Below are 25,007 nucleotides of genomic sequence, written 5' to 3' on the forward strand. Positions count from 1 at the left end.
AAAACGCATTTAATGCACTTTCAATAATCCAGCTGTCTTTAGTGACTTGGGAAAAATGCCTGATGCCAGTGAGCTGTTAACTATTTGTAGGAGATCACTTTCTACTGAGGTAAAAACAGTTTTTAAAAAGTCGGATGGTATTATGTCCAGAGTGCAAGTTGTTGATTTCAGATGCCGAACTGTGTCCTCTAGGATTTTTAAATCAACAATATTAAATCGTGACATAACGTCAGAGTTAGTTCTAGGTTTTAGACACAGATTAGTTTTCTTGTTTGTCTGCGTTGCGTGAATGTTTTGTCTAATCGTTTTGATTTTTTCGCTGAAAAAGTTGGTAAATTCGTTGCATTTCTCAGTGGAGAGGAGGTCTGGGTTTGACTGTTTAGGAGGATTTGTGAGGTTTTCAACCATAGCAAACAGAGTTGGAGAATTGTTGACATTCTTATTAATCAGTTCAGATAAATGCAGCTGAGAATGACTCTTAAGAAAATAGTTGATGGAGGTGTGGGGGGGTCTGTTTCTCCTCTTGTTAGATGAAAGGGGAAGATAGTTGTCAAGGCATTCCTTGATTTACATGTCCAGGAAGGGAAAGAAACATTTGGTCTGTCTTAAGATCTTCACTGTACCTTTACATGAAAGGGTTCTTTTGTTTATTCACTGATAGCTTTGCTAGTTCGTACCAGTGCGTTTATGTCCACAAGATAAATTATGGCAGATAGATAGATAGATAGATAGATACTTTATTGATCCCGAAGGAAATTCAAGCATCCAGTAGCAAGACATGATAAAGCAATAAAAATGTTTATACAATTATAAACAATTTAAAAACAATTTTAAAAAAAACAGTTTAAAAATATAAAGTATAAAGTGACCAGTGAAATACAGATGTGCCATCACTGAGAGCTGTTGTACAGCCTGATGGCCAGAGGAACAAAAGAGTTCTCGAGTCTGTTGGTGGAGCAGGATTGAGAAAGCAGCCTGCCACTGGACACACTCCTCTGCCTGATGAAGGTGTTGTGCAGAGGGTGGTGGGCGTTGTCCAGTATGGACAGCAGTTTGTGCAGGGTCCTTGTCTCTGACACTGTCACCAGAGAGTCCAGCTCTGTGCCCACCACTGAGCCAGCTCTCCTCACCAGTCGGGCAGAGTCCCTCTTCTTGCTGCTGCCTCCCCAGCAGACCACGCCATAGAAGAGGACGCTGGCCACCACGGACTGGTAGAACAGCTGCAGCAGTTTTTTGCAGATGTTGAAGGACAGACAGATTCATCAATCCAATATGGAAGTGTCAATTAAGGGGAAAACCTCCTTGAATTGTCTGGTTGTTATTTGGTCTAAAACACAAGTTGATGGTTTAGAGGAGACTATTGCTGTTGAGATCAACTGGACAGAAGCCGTCCAAATACAAATCAGGTTCTAAAGATACTTCTAAAGTTGCTGTACTTGATGATACATCACTGATAATAGTGGGAAGGACTCCAATCTTCTCTCTGATAGAAACAATTTTATTGATAAAGAAGCTCATGAAATCATCACTGCTGAGAGTTAAAGGAATACCTGGCTGGGGTGGTCAGTGGCGTAGTGGGTTAAGCAGCCGCCCCATGTACAGAGGCTACAGTCCTCGCTGCAGCTGGTCCCGGTTCGACTCCCGCACCGAGCAGCCCTGTGCTGCGTGTCTTTCCCCTCTCTCTGCCCCCTGCTTCCTGTCCCTCTCTCACTGTCCTAACATTAAAGGCATAAAAAGACCAAAAAATACTTTGAAAAAAAGGAATACCTGGCTCAACAGAGCTCGGACTCTTTGTCAGCCTGGCTACAGTGCTGAAGAGAAACCTGGGATTGTTCTTATTCTCTTCTATCAATGATGAATAGTAAGCAGTTCTACCTTCGCGAAGGGTTCTCTTATACATTATTAAACTATATTTCCAGACTAATTGAATTCCTTTAAAGCTGCGGTCGGCAACTTTTTTTTAGTCATATTAGCTTGAACTGTCATGGGATTCTGGAAGTAGAATATTAAATAGGCTGTTTAGGAAAAATAACGAATTCTGTAGCTCCCTCTGAAGCCTGTAATCGTGCTTGCAAAAACCGAGCGCTCCCGGCTGTTTTTAACCAATCAAGTTAGGGTGGAGGAATCCTACCTGTCAATCACAGCTTGTGCACACGCTGCTGAGCGTGAGTCTGCCCCAGCTTGTGTGCGCTCACACTGGTGTGAACTCACGTGCACAACCTCGTCCACAGAGGGGGAGGGGTTTGGGGGGCGATTCGGAGCTTGTTAGAGGTTGGGGGAGGGAGCTGAAAGTTGGATCTGTTCGAATTTTCCGACTTTAGACTCGCAATTTTGAAAACCTGCCGACGGCAGCTTTAAGTAAATGGAATGCCATTTTTTCTCTCCAGCTTTCTTGCAGTCTGCTTTAAAGCACGCAGCTGTGAATTATACCAAGGAGCCAGCCTCTTCTGACTGATTACCTTCCTTTTCAGAGGGGCAACATTGTCCAGTGCTGTACGCATTGAAACTATAGTGCTGTCAACAAGACAATCAAGTTCTGCGAGAGTAAAGTCTAGGTAGCTGCCCTCTGTTGTATTTGCACATGGCAGTGAAAAAAATGATAATGAAATCTATCTGCTGCTCTTCAACAATTCTGACAGAATTCCTCACTTCTCTTGGGGCTGGTTCTTATGTGCCAAATGCCAGGGGTAGTCTAGGATCCCAGTGTCTCAGCCCAATAACCAAAGCAACTGGTTCAGACCAATGACAGTACAATGTCAGGCAATAATTAATGCATTAAACTTAGGGTGTTGAAATGAACAAGCCTCAGAGTATCACTCATCCAATGTATTTAGAAAATAAACACAATGAAAAGCACATTAATTTATCTCAAATTTTAAGTATTTTTAATAGGAAAATTATTTTTTAATCATAAAACTTTAAAAATATATTTTTTTTAATTGTTTAGGCTCATAGATACTCAAGACATGCAATTGTGTCCAGAAATCCATTCTAAGAACCTCCAGGTTTTTGTCTCAGTAATTTATTCCATTGAACTGATCTGCAATCAAACAGACTTCTATAAAATCGTAACTTGAAAGATATTACACCTTTTTGTTTTCAATGCAATAAAATTTATACATCCATCCATCTATTTTCTATACCCACTGAATCCGTCGGTCGGGTCGAGGGGGGGCTGGAGCCTATCCCAGCGGTCATTGAAGTTATTTATTTTGCATTAGGTTTTTGGAAGAGATTTTGTTTTTTGTGAGACTATAAAATGTAGACCTTTACTTTGCATACATTATGAGACTGCTTATTATTAGGAACTGCCATTTGGCTACCTTCTTGTCAATTCTATCGGTGTTGTAATAAGAGTCTATGTACATTCTGATCTCATTGGCCTCACTCACCTATATCATTTGACTTCTCATGTCCATACTTCAGGGCTAGATGGTGGTCGGATATTCTTCAATGCTGTAAAAGAAGGGGAAACTGTGATCTTTGCCAGTGATGACGAGCAGGACCGCATCTTATGGGTTCAGGCCATGTACAGGGCCACCGGACAGTCCCACAAACCAGTGCCTCCCACCCAGGTCCAGAAACTCAACTCCAGGGGGGTCACAACGCCACAGCTGGATGCACCCATATCTCAGTTCTGTAAGTTTTCAACTCTAAAACTCTTTGAGTTGTAACACTACAACGAGGCCTTAACTTGATCATCTTACATCTATTGTGGATATAACTCAAAATAGTGTTTTGATTTAACAAAAAAATTTACAATGGAAAAATTTGTTTGCTGATCACACAAGTTATAAGAAAACATAGAAAAATCAGTGGACACACTTTTTTTTGTTGCTTCCCACTTCTCTTTTTCTCCTGTGTTTCTCACTGTGTGTTACTCTGTTTTTTGCAGTGTCGTTGTCTTTGGTATCTTCAACATATTCTTTTTTATTTCACAATGGATTTTGTCTGGTCACGTATTGCACATGTTCTTAACAGTTAATATTTCTCTATGTGCTGCTTCCCTTTTTTGTTGTTGAACTGCTGTAGTGTTAAAATGTTTGTGGCTTCACTTGGTGTCATTATGTTTCTTTGTTTGTTCCCTCTTCCTTTCTTCCCACAACTTGTAAACCCTGCTGTTTTTGTGCTGGGTTATACAAAAAAAGCTTTTTTCTGCTCTTTTTCTCTTTACATGTTTTGATTGCCATAACTCTTCCTCTTTCCCCTCCTGATCCGTCTCACTGGAGACAAAATACACAAGATTTGATATCTTGTTGCGAACAGAAGTTAATTGCTTTGTCTGTGCTCCTAACATATATGTTGTTAATGAAGCCTTCATGTTTTTCTCTTCTATGATTGTGATAGTTCATAGGATTCTGCAGATTTTATTGATGAAAAAGGGTACATTTGATATAAAATGAAAATCAATAAATAAATAAATATGAAAATGTTTTACAGCTCAGACTGTGATTCAATGTTAAATATAACTGCATGAGAATTCTAAAAGCCATTTTGTCAATTGGCCAGTAAGCCATTGACAGGGCAGCTTTCGCTCAGGAGGAAGAGCAATCATCGACCAAATGGAAGGCAGGCTGGCCTGGACCACATACCGTGGCCTCGTTTCCACTATGCAGTCCGGTACGGGTCGGTTCGGAACGGTATGGGTCGGGTCGGGTCGCTTTGGGGTCAGCTTGTGTTCCCACTGTACAAAGGCGACCCTCAGGGGTGGGCGGAGTGCGTGCCGAAGCGTAAATAGCAAATAACAGCAAATAACAAATAGCATCCATAATTTGGAACCACCTCCAAGCTTCTTCAAAAAAATTTCATCGAGAGGAAATATTAAGGTTTATACAGTGATAATAGATCTTAATAAACCATTTGAATATAACTAAGTTTTCCTCTTAGTGAAGCGTTAATAAGATAAGGGTAGAATGACGAAGAAGAAGAAAGAAATAACACATTGGGGGAGAGGAGGAGAAAAACCTCAGCACAGAGAAGCAAAACATTCACATCAAGCATCAAACCACTCATTTTTGCGGCAATCAGCTGGAAAACTTTTTGGTTTGGCACAGCGCCATCGAGCTCCCGCTGCACAGCCTCCTCACCAACAACGGAGAGCAGAGCCTGGAACCGGTCCTGTGTGCTGGGTACCCCAAGCAGAAGGGTTAAGAAAATGGTAACGGTACGGTATGGATTGGTACGCTTTCGTGGTAGTGGAAACACTGAAATAAGCGAACCGTTCCGACCCGACCCGTACCGGACTGCATAGTGGGAACACATGTGTCCTTGTGCAAGACACAGGTTTCTCTGATGCGTTCATCTAAGTGGGACTGAGAAAATGCCCTGCACAGCCAGTAACACTGTATCGACAATGAAGTGAATGTGGCTCGTGGTGTAAAGGTTTCTTCACTTGTCAACTCGACTAGAATAGGGATATCGATATACAGAGTCCATTTTATAGCAGTGAAGTGTAGAAAAGGTATGAATATTCTGAAATTCTCCACCTATTTTATTGTGTTTATTGTACTAATACAGTCACACATGCTGAAGCCAAGTATCGAAGTAAATGCACACATTTCTTTTTTTTATTTATGCCCAAATCATCACCATTTCATAACTGGGCTTCACAATATCTATCAGGTGTTTGGTTTGTGCTGATATGCACAATAAAACATCAAATTAAAGGAAGACAGGTCAAGGGTAAAAGATGGCAAAAACACAAGATAAAATTGTAATAATAGTAACAAAGGAGTCCAAAAAACAAAACAAATAAAATCACAGTCAACTTCTCACTCTGCGTTGAAAGCCAGGAAGTAAAAGTGTGTTTTTTAAGCAGTGAGTAAAGAAGCCTGCAATGCTTTTATTTGATGTAAAGCACTTTGAATTGTTTTGTACATGAAATGTGCTATACAAATAAATTTGACTTTGACCTTTGTCAATAGTCTTAAAGTCTGACTGGCTGCCCTGAAAAAAAACATGTTGACTTTTATAATGAAGAAAAGAGTTGAAAAATAGCAAGGAGTCTGTAGAGAGACCAATAGCATGTCGTTTGACTAAAAGGAGATAGTGATCAACCATATCAAATGCTTTAGAAAGGTCAATGAATATAGCCCCTGTAGACATATTGCTATCAGATGCTGACTGTATATCGTTGGTAAATTTTAGGAGAGCAGTGATGTTTGAGTGGTTTGGTCTAAAACCAGATTAGTGCTGTGATGATAAGGTATGATCAATAAGATATTTAGATAATTGATTAAAGATGAGTTTACCAAATATTTTTTCTATGCTATTAATGATTGATATAGGCCTCTGATTATTAATGTCTGTGGGGTCACCACCTTTATTGATAGGAGTTACTCTGGAACATTTCCAGGATGAGGGAGTTTTAGAAGTTGCAAAAGTAAACTAGATAATCCTCTGAGCTTGCGCTTTAATGCCTTGAACTTTGTCATTAAAGAATATTGCAAACTCATTACACTTGGATGTAGAAATGAGTTCTAAAGGCAGTGAAACTGGAGGGTTTGTTAATCTGTTTACTGTAGCAAACAGGACACGAGAGTTGTTACTGCAGTTTTTGATGATTTCAGAAAAATAACTCTCCCTCGTTCTACGCAAAGTCTGGTTGAACACACATAGCTTTTCTTTGTAAGTCTAATAATGAACCTGGAGCTTTGACTCGGCTCTCCGGCACTCCCTTTTCTGTGCCCTGACCGACTCTTCTTTCCGCCATGGCGCCCTTTGCCTACTTTTAACCATTCTAACCTTGACAGGAGCAATGGTATCCAAAACATTTAAGAGACTTGATGTGTAAGAGTTCAACAGATCATCAACATTAGAACACGGGGTGTTCTCAAACCTAATCATTTCCATAAACTGTGTCCCTGTGCTGTCATTTATGAGTCTTCCCCGAACAACTGCAGACCCAGCTGCTGGTTTGGGTGTAACAGATAGGTCGAAGAAAACACAGAAATGATCAGATAAAGCGACATCAACGACATCCACGTTTGAAATAACAACACCCCTTGAAATGAGCACATCTAGAGTGTGCCCCCTGCTGTGAGTGGGCTCAGTCACATGCTGAGTTAGACCAAACATTTCAAGGACAGCAGTGAGCTCTTTAGCTTGCTTGTTATGGGCTACATCCACATGCACATTCAAGTCCCCTGTTATGACTAAACAGTCAAAAGCAGTGCACACAATTGAAAGTAGTTCAGTAAAATCATCAATAAAACAATTCTGTGGAGTTTTATAAATGGTGATATAAAGTATGGAAGATTGTTTTATCTCCATTTTAAATGGCACATACTCATATGATGAATAAGCCCCAAATGTCAGTTTGTGGGTGGGTATATTGTCCCTGAACATGGCACAAACACCCCCACCCCTCTGGTTTTCTCGTGTTTCAGACACAAAATTGAAGTGAGGTGGACTAGACTCAATCAGGACTGCATTAGCTGTGTTTTTGTCGAGCCACGTCTCAGTTAAAAACATAAAATCAAGATTGTGAGAGGAAATAAAACTTAAAGATCTGACATTGAGTACTGCGTGTTTGAGATTAGTTATAGTTGAACTGGATGCTGTGTCCTTGCAAGGGATATGGATAAGGTTTCTCTGATTGGACAGTCTGATTGTCCCTCTCTTCACTCCATCCTTGGACCTCTGGTTGAGATGGTGTTTACCAACACAGAGGTCCTTAGCGTCCCAGACAACAGCATTGACGCTGTTGGAAATAACAATTGTTGGCACTGATGGTGGGGGGCTGAGCTGGGGGGGCCTTGGTCGGTGGAGTAGGCTGGGGAGGGAAAGGGGCTCGATGCCTCTTTGAGGATAGAATTCTTGATCTTGCCATGTTTGGCGTGAGAGGAACCATTTTAATCCCCGATTTCACCAAGCTTTCAAGGTGATCAGGAAATCTCCTGGGTGACAGTGGAGAAGAGAACGATGGTGAAACATCTCTGGAGGGTGTAGATGCAGCAGGTGAGTCCCAGGCCTGTGGTGGGGGCCGTGGTGGGGGGAGGAGATTATCCGTCAGTCGTCTCACTCCACCTCTGTTCAGGTGTGGGCCTTTTCTTTGAAACAGATCATCTCTTTGCCAGAAAAGATTAAAGTTTAATGAAATGCAGTCCTCTGGACTCACAGACTTTGGACAGCCATGTGTTCAACTGAAGCAGCCGGCTGAATTTGTTGATCCTCCTGTCAATGTTTGGGAGAGGTCCACTTATGAATGTTGGTATTGTCACTTTATCAAGCCTCTCAAACAGTTTCTCAAAGTCTTTTTTTAAGATTTTAGACTGATTCTCTCTGATGTCCACTGCACCCACATGCACAATCAGCTGTTTCACCCCTTGATGTTTTGCCAGTACCTCAGGTAGTAATCTTGTGATGTCAGAGACAGTGGCACTTGGATAGCTGCATGTAACCATTCTGTTTGTGTTTATATTAGATATGGCTCCGTCTCCAAGCACAAGAGTATCTTTGACCTTGACACTCGGCACAGTTTCTCTGTCCATCTGCTGCTTTGTACCGTCTCTCTGTCTGTTACACATGTGTTGTCACATTTGGCTCTGACAGTGGTAAAAATCTGTTTGTTAACTTTATTCCAGGTGATGTTACATATTCTCTGTTGATACCAACAGTTTGACTTTGCTTCAGTTTAGCACCAAACCATTATAAGTGTCTTTACAGAGTCTCGGAAAAGACACAGTAACATTTTGTCACAGTTTGGAGGTGGAGGCGAAGTAGGAAGACCCAGATGCAGGTCCGGTACAGGGGACAGGAGGAAACTTAAGTCTGTTTATTTAGGAACAAAAAGCGCAGCAAAGCTGGAACACTGTAAAACTAAACTAAACATAAAACTAAGAAAATAACAAAACCACACTGAAATACTTGCAAGAGCATGGACAAGGACTGACAAGGACTGACAAGGACTGACAAGGACAACCATGGATTGCTATGATGAGATCTGACAATGACTGAATGACAACTGGGAGTTTAAATGCAGAAGAGGGTGATTAGTGAGTGAAGGCAGCTGAGGGAAGAAACACAGGTGAAGTGAGTTGAGCTGACGATTGGCAGGAGGGAACTGAGGAAAGGTGAGGAAATCAGTTGAGAGTTGAGCAAGTGATGCCTATCCACTGTTCTAGTCTGGAAATGAGGATCTCATGATCTACAGTGTCAAAACCAGCCGTCAAGTCCAAGAGCACATGTGGAGCACAGTCACCAGAGTCCATTGCTAGAAAAATATCCTGAACAGAGCAGACTCAGTGCTGGGGTGAAACCAAGACTGAAACACTTCCAGAACTGCATGTTCATCCAGGAAGGACTTCAGTTGGGCGTAAACAATCTTTTCCAGGAGTTTGGACAAAAAGGGTAGCTTGGAGACCAGTCAAAATTTTAAAGAGGAGTCGAGCCACGATTTTTTCAGCAGGAGTTGCAAGACTGCATGTTCAAAAGATTTTGGTACCACACTGGATGTTAGACAACTCTTAACAATAGTGAGAATGGAGGGAAGGGAAGACCTTCTTAAGAAGTCTAGAAGGGACAACATCCAACGGGGATCCAGAGGGTTTCATACTAAAAACCAGCTGCTCTAAAACAGAAAGGGATACAAGCTCAAGGTGGTCAAACACAGCTAAACAGGGAATTATGGATCAGAAAAAGTTGGTAAAATGAGGGCCCAAGTGCTTATTACCTTGTCCAGAAAGAAGTGAGGAAATTCATCACAAGCTTCCCTAGAAGCTTTCAGGTGGACAGGTTCATGCACAGAGCTCAGTGTTTTAAAAACACCAACTTTTTTCTCAACATTTGAAAAAGAAACCTGCAACCTGTCCTCTTCCATCTCTGTTCAGCTCTCGTGCAATCCATCTAATGGCACGGGTTTTTAACCAAGGCGCTGATCTGGGTTTTGGCTTTTAGATTTTTAGGAGTCCAGAACTGTTTGGCAGGCAGAATTAAATTTCACTTATAGCTCCTCAGAGTTGAAAGACACCGTAGGCGGAGACTTGCCTTCATAGGCAAAGTTTCAGTGCAATCTGTTGGTTTCCTTAGCTAGGAAATTGTTTTTGAATTGGCTCTATATGAATGAATTGGATTATTTTATGAATAATTATGATTACAATTAATTGAATTCCAATTGGCTTGAATTGGACTTTATTATCTAAGTGCCTTGAGATGACATTTGTTGTATTTGGCGCTATATACATAAAAATGAATTGAATTGAATTGAATTGAATAGGTAAAAGCAATGGAGAAGTGAGCAGCAGTGGAAGGTTTAAGAGCATGGAAACATTGCACTGGAAGGCACAGTTTGACAATTTGACAAAGTGGAACAAAATCAAATAACACAGGAACATAGTCTGAAAGCACTGCATCAACGATTCCCAGATTAAGAACAAATAAATCACAGGATAAAACAAACAAGGTCCATTATGTGTCCATGTTCCTGAGTAGGACCATTTACAGACTGGATTAAATTAAAAGAGTCCACCAAATGTAAAAAGTTCTTCACCAGAGGACAGCAAACATGAATATTGAAATAATCATATCTTAAAATATGAGAAGTCCCTTTAAAAGTCCATCCATCCATCCATTTTCTATACCCACTGAATCCGTCGGTCGAGTCGCGGGGGGGGCTGGAGCTTATCTCAGCAGTCAATGGGCGAGAGGCGGGTTACACCCTGGACAGGCCGCCAGTCCATTACAGGGCCACACAGAGACAAACAACCACACGCACGCTCACACTCACTCCTGAGGACTTTTTTTTTAAATTTTAGAGACACCAATGAACCTAACATGCATGTTTTTGGACAATGGGAGGAAGCCGGAGTACTCGGAGAGAACCCACACATACACGGGGAGAACATGCAGACTCCACACAGAAAGGCCCTTTAAAAGTCATTGTCATATTTTGGAGGACATTAAACCACCGCACAGAGCAGCGCAGGAGAGGGAGACGACTCAAAATGACACAGTTTAAAGTTGAAGAAAGAGTCCAGAGTAGACAGCTGTTGACAATCAACGTTTGATTTGAAGACAGTTGCTAAACCTCCACCACGACCGGAGGACCACGGGGAATTAAGATAGTGGCAACAGCTCAGAGAAGGCACTTGACTCACCAGGATACATCCATTTTTCAGTGATGCAAAGAAAATCCAATTGATGATCAGCGAAGAATTCCTTCAGGATGAAAGTTTTGTTCATCACGGATCTGGTGTTCATCAGACTCACCCTGATAGGAGCCTGATTTGAAACAGCAGCAGTTTCCTTTGGTGGAATGAAAACATTTAGATTGGTAATGAAAGTTAGTAACAGAAACCCATGAATTCCCTTTTTATGTATCTGTCGAATATCAAATGTGCCAAAACAGCTTTGGATTCAAAGAAATCAGTGCAGCTCAATACACTCAATAGATAAAGAAATATCTTGTGTTCGTGAGCTTACTGAGCTAGCTGTTTTTGACACAACCACTGGAGTCCCACTGAGTCTCTGTAGCTGGTAATTACCAAGTTAAAAGTGCAAGGCCATGAATAATACAGTGTGTTTTCTGCACAATTAAATCAGGCACCAATCACTCAATGTTACCAAATAACGACGTGCCAGTTCACACCTGGATCAGTGAAATTAATAATATGCCATCATGTCACTCCCACACACTTGACTTTTGAACCCCAAACCATAACAGGCTACATTAAAACAAAGTGACAACAAAGACTTAATTAAAAGCTTTGCTTTGTACTGCTAAGATGAAAATTGAGCTTCACAGTTTATCCTTTTTCTTGTATTCTGCATTGACAGTTTTTTGACACAAAAAAATGAGGCAGTCAAATCAAATTTATTTGTATAGCACATTTCATGTACAAAACAATTCAAAGTGGTTTACATCAAATAAAAGCATTTCAGCAGGGAGTGGAATAAGCATTAAAGATACATAAAGGAATATAAAGAGAAACAAATAAAATAATTCAAATGAATTAAAAAAAAAAAAAAAGCAAAAGTCCAGATAAGTTCAAAGATAGCGTGCAGATTTCATGCATAAACACATGAGAACAGAAATGTTTTTAACCTGGATTTAAAAATGTCTCCATTTGGTGAAAGTTTAATCTCCACTGGCAGTTTGTTCCACTTGTTTGCAGCATAACAGCTAAATGCTGCTTCTCCATGTTTAGTCGGGACTCTGGACTGGACCAGCTGACCTGAGTCCTTGGATCTAAGAGCTCTGCTGGGTTTATATTCTCTGAACATATCACAGATGTATTTTGGGCCTAAAGTCGTTGGGCTGGTTAAATACAACTTTCTCAATAATCTTGGATATAAAAGAGAGATTAGAGACAGTTCTGTAGTTGTTCATCATAGAGGCGTCTAGAGTTCTCTTCTTTAGGAGTGGCTTAATGTCAGCTGTCTTTAGTGACTTGGGAAAAATGCCTGATGCCAGTGAGCTGTTAACTATTCGTAGGAGCTGATTGTTGGTAACATAGCTATGGCCTCCCTAAACTGAGCACTTGTGTTCTCATTAATGTACCTCTTCTTAACTGAGAAGCTGGTTGTTTGAACATTCTGAGTGATCAGTAAATCGAATAAAATACAAAAATGGTCAGACAAGGCCAAATCAATAACCACAACAGAAGAAATATCAACACCTTTAGAAATGAGCAGGTCCAGAATGTGACCTGGAAGGTGGGTTGGTTCTGTTACATGCTGCCACAAACCAAACATGTCCAGCACAGAAGAAAATTCTTTGGCATTACCATCCGTCATATTATTTATGTGAATGTTAAAATCCCCGGTCAAGATAAAATGGTTCAAATCAGTTGAAATAACAGACAATAATTTAGAAAATTCATCAATAAAACTTGCACAGTATCCTGGAGATCTGTAAATGATTAAGAACAGGATTTTAGGAACACCCTTTAAAACAAAACTAAGATATTCAAAAGAAGTGAATTCACCAAATGAGATCTCTTTACACTGGAATGTATCTTTAAATAAGGCAGCCCCCCCCCACCTTTCCTCCCATTTCGGCATTTATCCATAAAACTAAAGTTTGGGGGGGCTGCTTCATTAAGAACAGCAGCACTTGTTTTCTCTGTTAACCATGTTTCTGTAAGAAAAAGAAAATCTAAATTGTGCGAAATTATGAAGTCATTAACTAACAGTGACTTATTGGACAGAGATCTAATATTAAGTAAGGCTAGCTTTGTGGAGTTTACACTGGTCTCTGTTGTATTCTGAGTTGTACGTGGTACCGTTAACAGATTAGATAGATTCACCCAGCAGGCTGACTGTTTGCGATTCCTTCTTTTACTAACTAATACAGGAATCCTATTGGGCCCCAGCTTGTTCTCAGAACAGCTGTCAGTAGTAGGACTACTATAGCAGGGACCCTGTTCTGCTGCTCCTTGAACATCCTGCACATCCCCTTGTGTCCTGCTCTGCCAGGACAGATGATGTAAGAGGAGGAGGAGGGGGTGCCCTGCGTTACTTGGTTGATGGTGGTCGCTGGAGTCCTGGCTGGGATAGAGACATCCTTTGGAGGTCTTGGGTGATGCGGAGTAAAGGGTCTGGTGAGGGGGAGGGCTGGGGGTTGTTTGCCTCGCTGCTGTGTCCTTCAGTCTAATCTGTACAGTCATGTTTGGGTTTGCCGTCCCAACAGCATGACGTAAGTGTGCACCAAGTAATCTGCATCCAGTTCGATTGGGATGCACGCCATCAGGTCTGAAACGCTCCTTACAGTTCCAAAAGATATTAAAGTTATCAATGAACTTAATCCCATGGGCGATGCATGCATTTGACAACCATGTGTTCAGGCCAAGAAGTCTGCTGAAAAGTTCAAGCGTTGCTTGCTCTTGCGCTTGACTCAGAGCGCGGATCTCGAAAACACATGAGAAGCCCACATAAAGAATCATACGCGGACAGCACAGCTTTATGCCAATTACGCACACAGGCTCCACACAGGCTCCACACACGCATCGCGTCTGCAATCATAACTCATCAGGGGAAATCATGTCCGTTGGCATGCTCAAAAACAACATCGCGTCAACAATAATACCACACGCAAGAAAAACACAGGCAACACAGGCCTACTCAACACATCCACCAAAGTTCACTGGAAATCATGTTCACATCGGCATACACAATAAAACAACCAATCTTGCACGGCAACAAGCATCAATAAACAAATAGGCCCCACAAACATGAACGAATCCATCAAGCGTTTCCAAACCCAGCATATAGGAATAATTAAATGCATGTCTTACCTTAAAGCAGAATAGACCACAAAGGCCTTGGCTCGTCTTCCTTGGCTGTTGGTCCAGAAACCCATGACGTGGACAGGCGATGAGCTGATTTAATCCATGATGTGATGAAGGGTGCTGGGTCAAAACGCTCCAGTGGGGGTCCATTTAAATCCACAAAAAGTAGCGATGACAGGCTTTTCTCGAGCAGTCTGTTGCGGGTTTTACTGTCCGTATTATTGACGGCTGAAAACCCCCTTTCACACTCTGACGAAGTTGGGAGATACATGTCCTGCTTGCTGTACACAGCTTTTCCAGTGTTTTGCCCGGAGCGCCACCTTGCAACTTCCAGTCACGAAACTCATCCACTGCCTCTTGAGCCGACTCGCCTAGTGTTTTCGCTAGTTTCCGTACTTCATATTCTCCATACATGATTAACGCGTTGCGGTCTTTTGGCCAGAAGTGCTTTTCCATGGGTTTCAACATCTGGACAAGGTCTGACTCTGGCATGCGCATTTTAAGTCCGTCAATCACCGACTGATAGAACTGGCGCCGGTTCATTTTCTCCCTGCTCTCGGACAGTTCCACATCTTTAAACAGGCCCACGGACGCGCGTTGTTCGGCCTTCAGTGTGGATTTCCCTCCGCTCTCTTTCATGGCTGTCAGGACATCCACTGTCTGCTGAATGTGGCGAGTGGCATCCACTAGGGATAAGTTTCTCCGCTGGAGTTTTAATGATAGCCCTGCAGCTCACGTAACATATCTTTCATGCACGCCAGATCCATTAAAAACCCTGTGTTTGTGAGATGTTTGTATAGCCCCAGGAATTTTTTTCTCTCTGTGTCATTTCAACCTGGATCTTCACTTGCTGTTTTGAAGTGGCGCGCTAATGCAGGGTAGTTGTTCCACACTGCTCTCACGGTGTTAAAGCTACTAGCCACCCATCGTATAGTGAATATTTGGCCGATTCTCAAAACCTGCATATTGAGGTCAGCAGCCGCCTCCTCAAGCAAGTGTGCATTCTTTGCGGACTGGTGGTACAGAGCATAGAGCTTGGAGATGAAAATCTCTAAGTGGTTACATCCAGCAACCTCCTTGAGTTCGTTATGGACAGCCAATTCAAGGCAGTGGGCGAGACAGTGGATTGACTGTATGTTGGGGAAATTGTGTTTCAGCCTCGCAATCAGCCCAGTGGTTTTACCGGTGAGGACTGCAGCACTATCTGTGGCGATGCTAATGAGGTTCCGGCCCAAAACCTCGTCATCTAACCCAGCTTGGCGCAAACTCTGTCTCAAACTATTGTAAATGGATTCTGCATCTGTGCCCTGTGTCAGCTCTGCAATGTCCAAAAATACATTGTCCACGTCTCCTTTCCCACTCACGTCACAACTTACATAAATAATGAGATAGGCACGTCCGTGCACTGTGCTCTCATCAATGGTTAGGCTGATTGTTGAATTAATCTCTTTTATGTTTGAAACTAACTTTCTTCTCATTTCCTGCGCAATATGACCAATAATTTCAGCACATGATTTGTCTGATTTGTGCACAGGACCCACTTTTGCCCCATTCAGCTCTTGCAATTTCATTATAGCAGGTAGCTTCTGATAGGCTAGCCTTTCCTTGGCCACCATATAGGCCGATCTAAAGGACAGTGCCGTTTCTTCTGTCGCTTTGGCATTAATCGCAATAACTCTGTTGGGTAGAATGTCCTTTTGCTTGGTTTCGGTTATCTCGACTGCCCTTCTGTGCGCGTTGCTATCCCTATGTTTGTATATTTTTTTACGTAACCCGAATTGTGTCTGGCTACTTACATCCCCGTGTATCCATTCCTCAGACAGGTGTGTGCCACTTCCAATTTCCGAAAAAGGTTGTTTTTATGTCCCGGCAGACAGAGCATCCCAACTTGCCATCCTTTGTAAACAGCCAGGGGTTTCGAGACTTCCACTCTGTCCACTGCTGGCTCGTCCAGATGCTCGGGTGAGAGAGGGCCATGGACGTGGACTCACCGGCAGATAGCGCCACGCTGCCTGCTCGATCCTGCCGCATGCTGACCGTGGGTCCGGCGTTCCCAGTAGTGCAGGTGGTTGCGGACGCTTGTCCACTGTCATCTGCTGACTGAACATCTCGTTGTTCCTCGGAACTTTGGCTTTTCTTAAAGCGGAACTCACCCTTTAAACAACATCGTGCCCAATCACTATATTTGACCATAATATAATAGTGAATTGTGCTGCCACTGGGTATTATGTCTTCATATTAAATATAAAACCTTTGCATTTTTTAGAAATGGTGATTTGACGCGTCATGAAATCACCGGAAGAAAAAATAACAAACTACAACAATTCTAATAGAAGGGTTTCACTTGACGTCACCTTCGTATTTTTCTAAGCGCGCTAACCCAGGTGGTGGGCAACTGTGTTTTGTCTGCCACTTTTTGCCCAAAATACCTCAGTTTTGTACCGTTTTTGGATGTAGCAATCGGTCTAACCGAGAGAAGGGAAAGGGTTACTATCGAGTACCGAAGGTAATCGCCCATAGAGGTGAGAAATGGAAAAAAACTCACAGAACAACGCCGTAAAAAGTGGATAGTTAACCTACGTTTACAGACTTGAGGGGCTGAATCTGCAAATGCTCGTGTCTGCCGCTGCGGTGACCACTTCGTCAAAGGTATGCGCGAAATCTAACTGTTTTGTAGTAGTGCAGTAAAGTATTATGTTGTTAAATGCCAATCAACAGTAATGTAATGCGGGCTCCGTTTGGGCTTTGTTTTGAAGGCTGCCCCAGCGCGTTGTTAGCTGCTGTCAGTGGACTGGGCTCCGACGGTCAAGCTGGGTTACCAAAACACAGAGCTAAGACACCGCCATCGGTGTTTCATGCGATCTCTGAGAGTGGTTGATCTAAACAAAACAAATTTGTCACGTCGTCACAATCTACAGGTTTCTGTAGTATCCCCGAAGTGCTTCAGTGCTAACAGCGCACATTAGCTCCCAGGTTCTTGACAACAGAATCGCTCTCTCTCTGCCTTTTGCATTAGGCTAGCGACGCCAAGTTCCAGGATATTACTTAGTTGTTATAGCAGTTAGAACTACGTGCATGAAGTAGAACTATAACTAATTAGAATTGTTGTAGTTTGTTATTTTTTCTTCCGGTGATTTCATGACGCGTCAAATCACCATTTCTAAAAAATGCAAAGGTTTTATATTTAATATGAAGACATAATACCCAGTGGCAGCACAATTCACTATTATATTATGGTCAAATATAGCGATTGGGCACGATGTTGTTTAAAGGGTGAGTTCCGCTTTAAGAAATCCAAAATTGGAAAGAGTGCCTTGCTTTCGTTTAGCCATTGCTAACGCTGACCACTTGCACTTACTTGATCTGACTGAAGATGGAATGATTAAAGAAACACTTTCTCAAACTTCGGCCACACCCACAACATACATTGTATCAAAACGAGCGGGAAAGAGGCACAACCACACAAACAGGCCTAGAAATAGAATTCGTGAGAAATTATGGGGATAGACTGTGTTGGCAGTATGCAGTCGTTGTTATATCTGTTTATTTTATCTTTGATGTAAACACAACACTTCGGATATGCAAATAGTTCCCGTTACACATAATTTCGATATCAATAAAACACATTTTGCCAATATTTTAGAGACCCCTCAACATTTCCCAAATCATGTTTTCGGGGGGTCTCGTGTCAGTTTCAGGGGGTCTCGGATCCCCCGAGTCCCCCCGTAGTTCGAACCCTGTTCACAAGTCATTTTTTCCAAGTCCAAGTTAAGTCTCAAGTCTTTTGGCCCTAGTCAAGTCCCAAATGTCTGAAGAAATTGTAACCTATATTATGTTTTGAATGAACACTTGGGCAGCTAAATGTGGATTTGAACTAGTCAACCAGGAATTTTATTAGGTGTCCCTGAAATTGTAAAAGTAGGCTATTTTAAAAGAGCATGAATATTAGCCCTTTGACAATTTATACAAACTAAAATCATGTATTCTTCAATTATTGCAATCATGAAAATCACGTTTTTATAAACTATTTTAAATCACTGATAATCTCTGATAGAGAGCTGTATGCCATTGTTTTTCACTTACATTCTGATTTTTAACATGTTATTTTTATATCAAATAAGCAGCTTTAACACACATATTATGAAAGACAACACAAGGCACACAAGTACGTTTTTTTAGATTAATGAACACACTTGTGAATTAACCACAGAACGACCATGAGCTCAGCTAATGTTGATTGGCATTTATGCTAGCAAAACAAGTCTTGGTAATAATTTCTTTGAAAAACTATAAAAAGGCACAACGATTTGAACTCGGTGTTAATCCTTACATTAAATTAAACAATCACGAACCTTGTGCCATATAAGCCAGGAGCTAATGAATCATATCGTTTTCTTCTCAATCTGTGGACGTGCTTCTCGGCACCCAGGCACACTTTAAAGGGATAGTTGGCCTCTTTTGACATGAAGCTGTATGACATCCCATATTAGCAATATCATCCTGTGAGCCGAGTTCCAGCCTCGTTTTGGTGTTGACGAAGGTAGTCCGGCTAGTTGGCTGGGGCCACAAAAATAAAGCGTCTTGCTTCTCAAAACAATATGTGTTCAAAAGAGTAATACATTTGCATCACAAAATCGTTCATCCAGAAAAAGTCAGACCTCACAATCACTTGACCCTATTTTCTCTCTGTCTGCTCTGTCGCTTTTTTAGACAGCCACCATGTTGCATTTCTGTTGTCCTGGAGAAGTCCCAAACATTTGTCGTCTTCCAACACAACACCACTCTCCCAGAATGAAACAGTCTTTGGCTTATTCTCCGTCCTCGTAAAATACACAATCATCTCTCATGTTTTGTTCATGTTCAAGATGAGTTGATTTTTCTCAGATGTTGCTACACAGTGGACAGCTAGTTCCCTCAGCCTATTGTGCATCAATGATACACCCAATGACAACTGATCTGAGTATTTTTGGAGATGACTAAAACCTGACTTGTACTGGAATTCTAAGGTGTACAAAGTGAGATGAAACGGAGTACAGCCCTCTGTGGTGTCTCTGTGCTGCAGACCACCTTCTCAGACACAGTCCTTCAGTCGTTTAGTAGTGTGTCAGGTATTAAATAATCAAGAACTTCTAGAGGCACTAACTCTGTTTTGTAGGGCTTAATTGTGTTAAAAATAGGGGATAAATCTTCTCAGTGTTGCTGGTTGTCTAGATCAGTGTTTCCCAACCTTTTTTGGCCTGAGTACCCTCTGAGCCTTCTTGTCACACCACGAGTACCCCCCCACACATACAACGCGTGCGATGATTCTCCAAAAGTAGAGCAACACAGTGGTTATTACATGAAAATCATTTTATTTAATATCCTTAACTTGAACATAAAATTCTCAGGCTTTCTCTGTCTTTTTTTTAACCTAACATAAGAATAAAAAACATTTTCTTGAAATATAAATAATTAACCAAAATAGTATAAATACTAAATCAAAATAATCTTCCTTTGTTATCTAACTTAAACAAGTAACATTTCTCTTTTTTTTTAAGAATACATTAACAGGCCTAACTCATGTAACATTCATCACAAAACTGGAGTCTCCTTCATAAACAGTCCTCCATAAAAGTGCTTTTTAATAGTTAATATCTGAAACAAAACCTTTATCAAAATACTCACTACTGTAGTATAATCTGGTCTTTAGTGAGACACTTGAGCTTGCTTGTCTTTCATCAGCTTTGCTAGATCTGGGGACAATCCCCAGTTCTCCACATCCAGCCTGTTCCTCTTATTTGTTTGTTTTTATGTTTGTCAGAGCTGAAAAGGTCGTCTCACACATATATGTTGACCCAAAAGGTAAAAGTTCAATCAGTGCATGTTTTCCCAATTCAGGTTCAGAAAAAAAAAAAAAAAAAAAAATCCCCGTGCGTCGCGTACCCCCTGCAGTACCTCCGGTTGGGAAACACTGGTCTAGATGAAAGTGGGCTCATTGAAGCAATTAGATGATGAGCTCGGGAAGATAAGCAAACAGTAGTGGATCATGAAAGATGTTTTTTTTCAGCCTCCTGTGACCATCTCCTCAAAGTCTATTGTCTAGTCTAGTGTAGTAAAGCGCTTTTACACTACAGGCCACATTTACATGCAGTCCCACACGTCTTATTCTATACAATGTTGTATAGATGTTTGCATTCCATAGCAATGTCTGGCTCTTCACCTCAGATGGAGACAGTGTGTGGCTTATTACTGGTCCTCCTAAAATCCACCATGCATCCATCTCTTTAGTTTTGTTTGTGTTTAAGATGAGGTGATTATTCCCACACCATGCCACAAAGTGATTCACCAATTCTCTATACTCAGCCTCTCGTCCATTACTGATGCACTCAACTACTGCAGGGTCATCTGAGCAATTCTGGAGATGACAGGACTGAAGAGAAACAGTGAGAGTACAGTCACCTGTGATGGTCTTGTGCTGCTGATCACCTTATCAGACACACAACCCTGGTAGTCAATAATTGAGGTGTTAGTAAAGTGTTTGTGGCGCTTCTACAGAAAGCAGGCTAGAGTGGCAGTATATGCTCCTGCAGCCTTGTATCCGCGGGGTCTTTTTCAGGATTAGGTTGGATCAATCAGATGCTCCCATTTGTACACAACGTTTAAGTTATTATAGCAAATGTTAAAAAATTTCAGAAGTATTGGAGAAATTATTCGAGCAGAACAGCTTCTTAGCCAGTGTACAAAAAAATCTTTATCAATGTTTTCTGAAACAAAAGCTCAGTTGTACATCCTTGCTGGCAGTCCAATGTCATCTTCAAAGTGTTTTGAGTTTTACTTTTCTGCCCAAATGCTGCTGACACAAGGAGACACAATAGGAGGGAACATCAGAATATCCAACTTTCTTAAACATTTACATAAGGATCTTTATGTTTGCATTGCATGAGTAGTCTGTAAAAAAGCAAGCCAAATGCTAAATAGTGGCAAACGCTTTGGACTGCCTAACCTAGGTCCAGGACATTGCCTCTCCTTTAGATCTATAAATGAATATCAGCCATCAGTCATTGTCAAGGCTATCCTTCTCCAGCGCAGACATACAGGGTTGACTAATGTCACTGCATGTTACTGTCCAGCCTTCCTGCCTCCACTCACATCAAACAGACCTGACAGGCTGCCAGTGTCAAACCAAAGGGGCACCACAATGTCACTTTTTTAGATTTTGGGGGGAGGGTGTAGGGGTAGGGAGTCAAGACTTGTTGAGGGGACACAATAAGCTCCCAGCATCCTCTTCTTTGTTTTGTTTGATGACTGACAGATGGGGCATCTTCGATGGGCAGTGAAGAGAGCGTTAGCTGTCAAATCTCGTGATTGCCGTGTAGCTAAATTTGACCATTATTCACATTCATTCAATTCGAGGTTTGCTCTAAATGATGCAAGTGTCTTTACTGTGTCCAGTGTTTGTTTTATATTAAGCTAAATTGGATCTACAGTTGTATGAAGATCCATGCAGTTATTAACATGTATTATTTTTCTTGGATGCTTGAATTAATATTTCCTGCATCATATATACTGCATGTTTACAGGGATTAAAAAAAAAAAGAATATAACATTGCTCATTTTTATTTTGAAACATAGTTTTTACTCTTACTACGTTAATATTATACTTATTTGTATTCTTTACTTTTATGTATTTTCCAAATACCTATAAGGCATAATTAATTGTATTTTTTATGGCAATGTTTGCACAAGTAAAATCCAAATTATTAATAAATGTAGTTATTGTGTATGGAAGCTTTAGTTTTTTTCATGATTTATTCTCAACAATTATTCAAATGTCAAATGATAGGAAATACTTTTCTACAAAAGAAGCAAAAATGTGCTGTAATTTCACTTCACAATTCTGCAAAGGTGACACAGTCTGCTGAATGTACCTTCCACTGTTTTTCTCTCCACTTGCAAGTTATTTCTCTAGTTAGCCTGCTGCAGGTAGCAATATCCGCTTTAGCAAAAATGGGCATGCACATATGTCTTTAAAGTCATAGTTTTCTTGAACTTTTTCATAAATTTGGCTTGTTTTTTCATTCAGTTCAACCCACACAGAACTGTTCAATTTGTTGCCAAAAGAGTATGACTGTGCAGATTGTTACTTCCATGAAACATCAATATTTTTGAGCAACATTCAAACATGCTAGCTAAGAATTTTTGGCTGAATAAAAAAGACAACAGATATCAAATGTCATCAGTTTATTCCTAAAGATTGATAAACTGACAGTGTGCATGATAATGACTTATAATGGTACTGTTTATGCATAAGAGTTGTGTAAAAATAATACCATCTGGTACCATGGCCTTCATCAGGTGTGAAGTCAGTGCGATGGGTCTAAAGTGGTTCAGCTCTTTGGGGTGAGCTGTGTTTGTAACAGGAAGTTTTCTCCAGGTTAAAGATGCATGCGATCACCTCACAGAGCTGGGAAGCACAGTCCTTCAACAGTCTGGAGCTGATGCCATCCAGACCCGTTGCTTCATCAGCTGACTCCTCAGTTGGTCAGCTGTGATAGAGAGACTGTTGTGGGGAGTGGAGGTGGGAGACTCCAAATGATCAGGATGGAGTAGTGTTCATAGAGAGGATAAAGTTCAATCATCTCCACACAATTTACAATCCGCTCCAGAAGCGCTTTCTTCAAACATTGTGTTCAGTTTCTTTGATTGACTGGCTTTAAGGTTTCTGCCCCAACAGAAGATATGCAGCATCATGATGCAGAGACTGAAGGACCTAAGCTACCTTAGGAAGCACAGCCTGTTCTGTCCTTTTTTGTTGCATTGCATTGCATTGTTGCATTTTCAGTTTAGTATGTTGTTCAGGTAAACTCCCAGGTATCTATATTTGGAGATGGTGTTTGGCCTATTCCTGGTCCTCCTAAAACCCTCCTAAAACATTGCATACAGTATCTTGGGTATATACCATTGGCAAATTTCCATTCAAATATAGAATGAAGATTGGGAAAATAAACCTTAACGATAAGAATTGTAACTGTATGACAACAAAATCATCATTTCAGTAGGGATGATATTTGGAATTTCCTCTACATTAAAATAGATCACAATTTCAATGTATATCAATACTATCACTTGTGAAAAATTTTACACATACTGTATTTGACCCGTTTCAAATAATTTCTTTATTATAATTTTGCAGAGAAGTTTATTTGACTTAGTCTTTTAGATTTAACCTACAAATGTGGTTATTTACTTTTCTTACATTTTGGTTAAACACATGGAACAGTTCTGAGTCAGGGTTAAAATCATTGGTTACATTTTTTTTCTGTCAGGTTCTGACATGTGCTTTCTCTCTTTCTCTATGTCTGTCTCAACATTGGATGTCAATATTCAAAACTTTAAACAGATGCTGATCGAGCCCAAAAGCATGGCATGGATGAGTTTATTTCAGCTAACCCCTGCAACTTTGACCATGCCTCATTGTTTGAACTGCTGCAACGCCTCACCCTAGACCACAGACTAAACGACTCCTACTCTTGCTTGGTAAGAAAATATTTTTTTATTAACTGTAACAACCATTCATTGTGTTGTATAGAATAAGAAATGTAAGTTTGATATTTATTTGACAAATAAATATAAGAGGTAACTTGAAATTAGGTTTAAACCTGCCTGAAGTCATCTTGTTGATGTGATGTTGGACTGTTGTTTCAGAAATAGCTGTACACACTTTGCTGTCAAAATATAAATTAATATGTAAGAGAATAGATGATTAATTAATATATTATTCATTAATAAATAATTATCCATTAAAAATGAATCAAACTGATTTAATGAAATTAATTCAAATTTAATCAAATAAAAACTAATCTAAAAAATGTGACGCGAATAATTTCACACATTACTGGATCACTGAATTATTTTGCATAATATCTTATCATTCCCAAAGACTAAAAGTATTTTGCAGGATAAACAGTCAATTTGTACAAGTTCAAATCCCAACAAATAACATCTTAGGACTTTTTAAAATAGTCCAATTAGAGCCAGTTATCACCCAACACATTGTAATCCAGTTAAAAATTAAATTACATCGAATTTATTAAGAATTTATCCAAGTCCTGTTATGTTAAATTCAATAACAAAATAAAGTAATTTAGCTCAGTAAATTGCGTTGAAACTTATCCTGGATTCTATGCCCAAGAAAAAAAAAACCAGCAGAGCCAGACTGCCGGAAGGGCGGCCATCTCCTGCAAAAACAGTACCACCAACAGGGTACTGTTTTGGCTCCTTTTCTTTTCACCCCGTACACATCAGACTTCAGGTACAACTAGGGATGGGAATTGCTAAGATTTTTACAATTCCAATTCCATTTTCGATTCTGCTTAACGATTCGGTTCTTTAACGGTTCCCTTATCGATTCTCCATCCATCCATCCATTATCTTCCGCTGGTCCGGGGATCGGGTCGCGGGGGCAGCAGCTTGAGCAAAGAGACCCAGACGTCCCTGTCCCCGGCCACTTCCTCCAGCTCTTCTGGGGGGACCCCGAGGCGTTCCCAGGCTAGCCGAGAAACATAGTCTCTCCAACGTGTCCTGGGTCTTCCCCGAGCTGGTCCACTGTTCCACGGCCAGGACGAAAACCACACTGCACCTCCTGAATCCGAGATTCGACTATCCGGCGGATCCTCCGAAAAGACCTTACCAGGGAGGCTGAGGAGTGTGATACCCCTATAGTTGGAACACACCCTCCGGTCCCCCTTTTTAAAGAGGGGGACCACCACCCCGATCTGCTAGTCCAGAGGCACTGCCCCC

The 25,007-nt window shown here is 41.0% G+C and overlaps 1 protein-coding gene across 4 annotated transcripts in view; it reads left to right on the forward strand.

Moving 5' to 3' along the window:
* Positions 1 to 25,007, forward strand: part of LOC142377607 (calcium-dependent secretion activator 1-like) — a 452,862-nt gene that overhangs the window by 109,930 nt on the left and 317,925 nt on the right. For all 4 annotated transcript variants that reach the window (XM_075461876.1, XM_075461875.1, XM_075461877.1 and 1 more), the window contains 2 exons: positions 3,427 to 3,639; positions 23,608 to 23,744. In XM_075461876.1, the coding sequence (XP_075317991.1) occupies positions 3,427 to 3,639; positions 23,608 to 23,744 (350 nt within the window). The remainder of the gene's footprint in view (positions 1 to 3,426; positions 3,640 to 23,607; positions 23,745 to 25,007) is intronic.

The sequence above is a fragment of the Odontesthes bonariensis genome, chromosome 3 (assembly GCF_027942865.1).
Source record: "Odontesthes bonariensis isolate fOdoBon6 chromosome 3, fOdoBon6.hap1, whole genome shotgun sequence".
Taxonomy (NCBI): Eukaryota; Metazoa; Chordata; class Actinopteri; order Atheriniformes; family Atherinopsidae; genus Odontesthes; species Odontesthes bonariensis.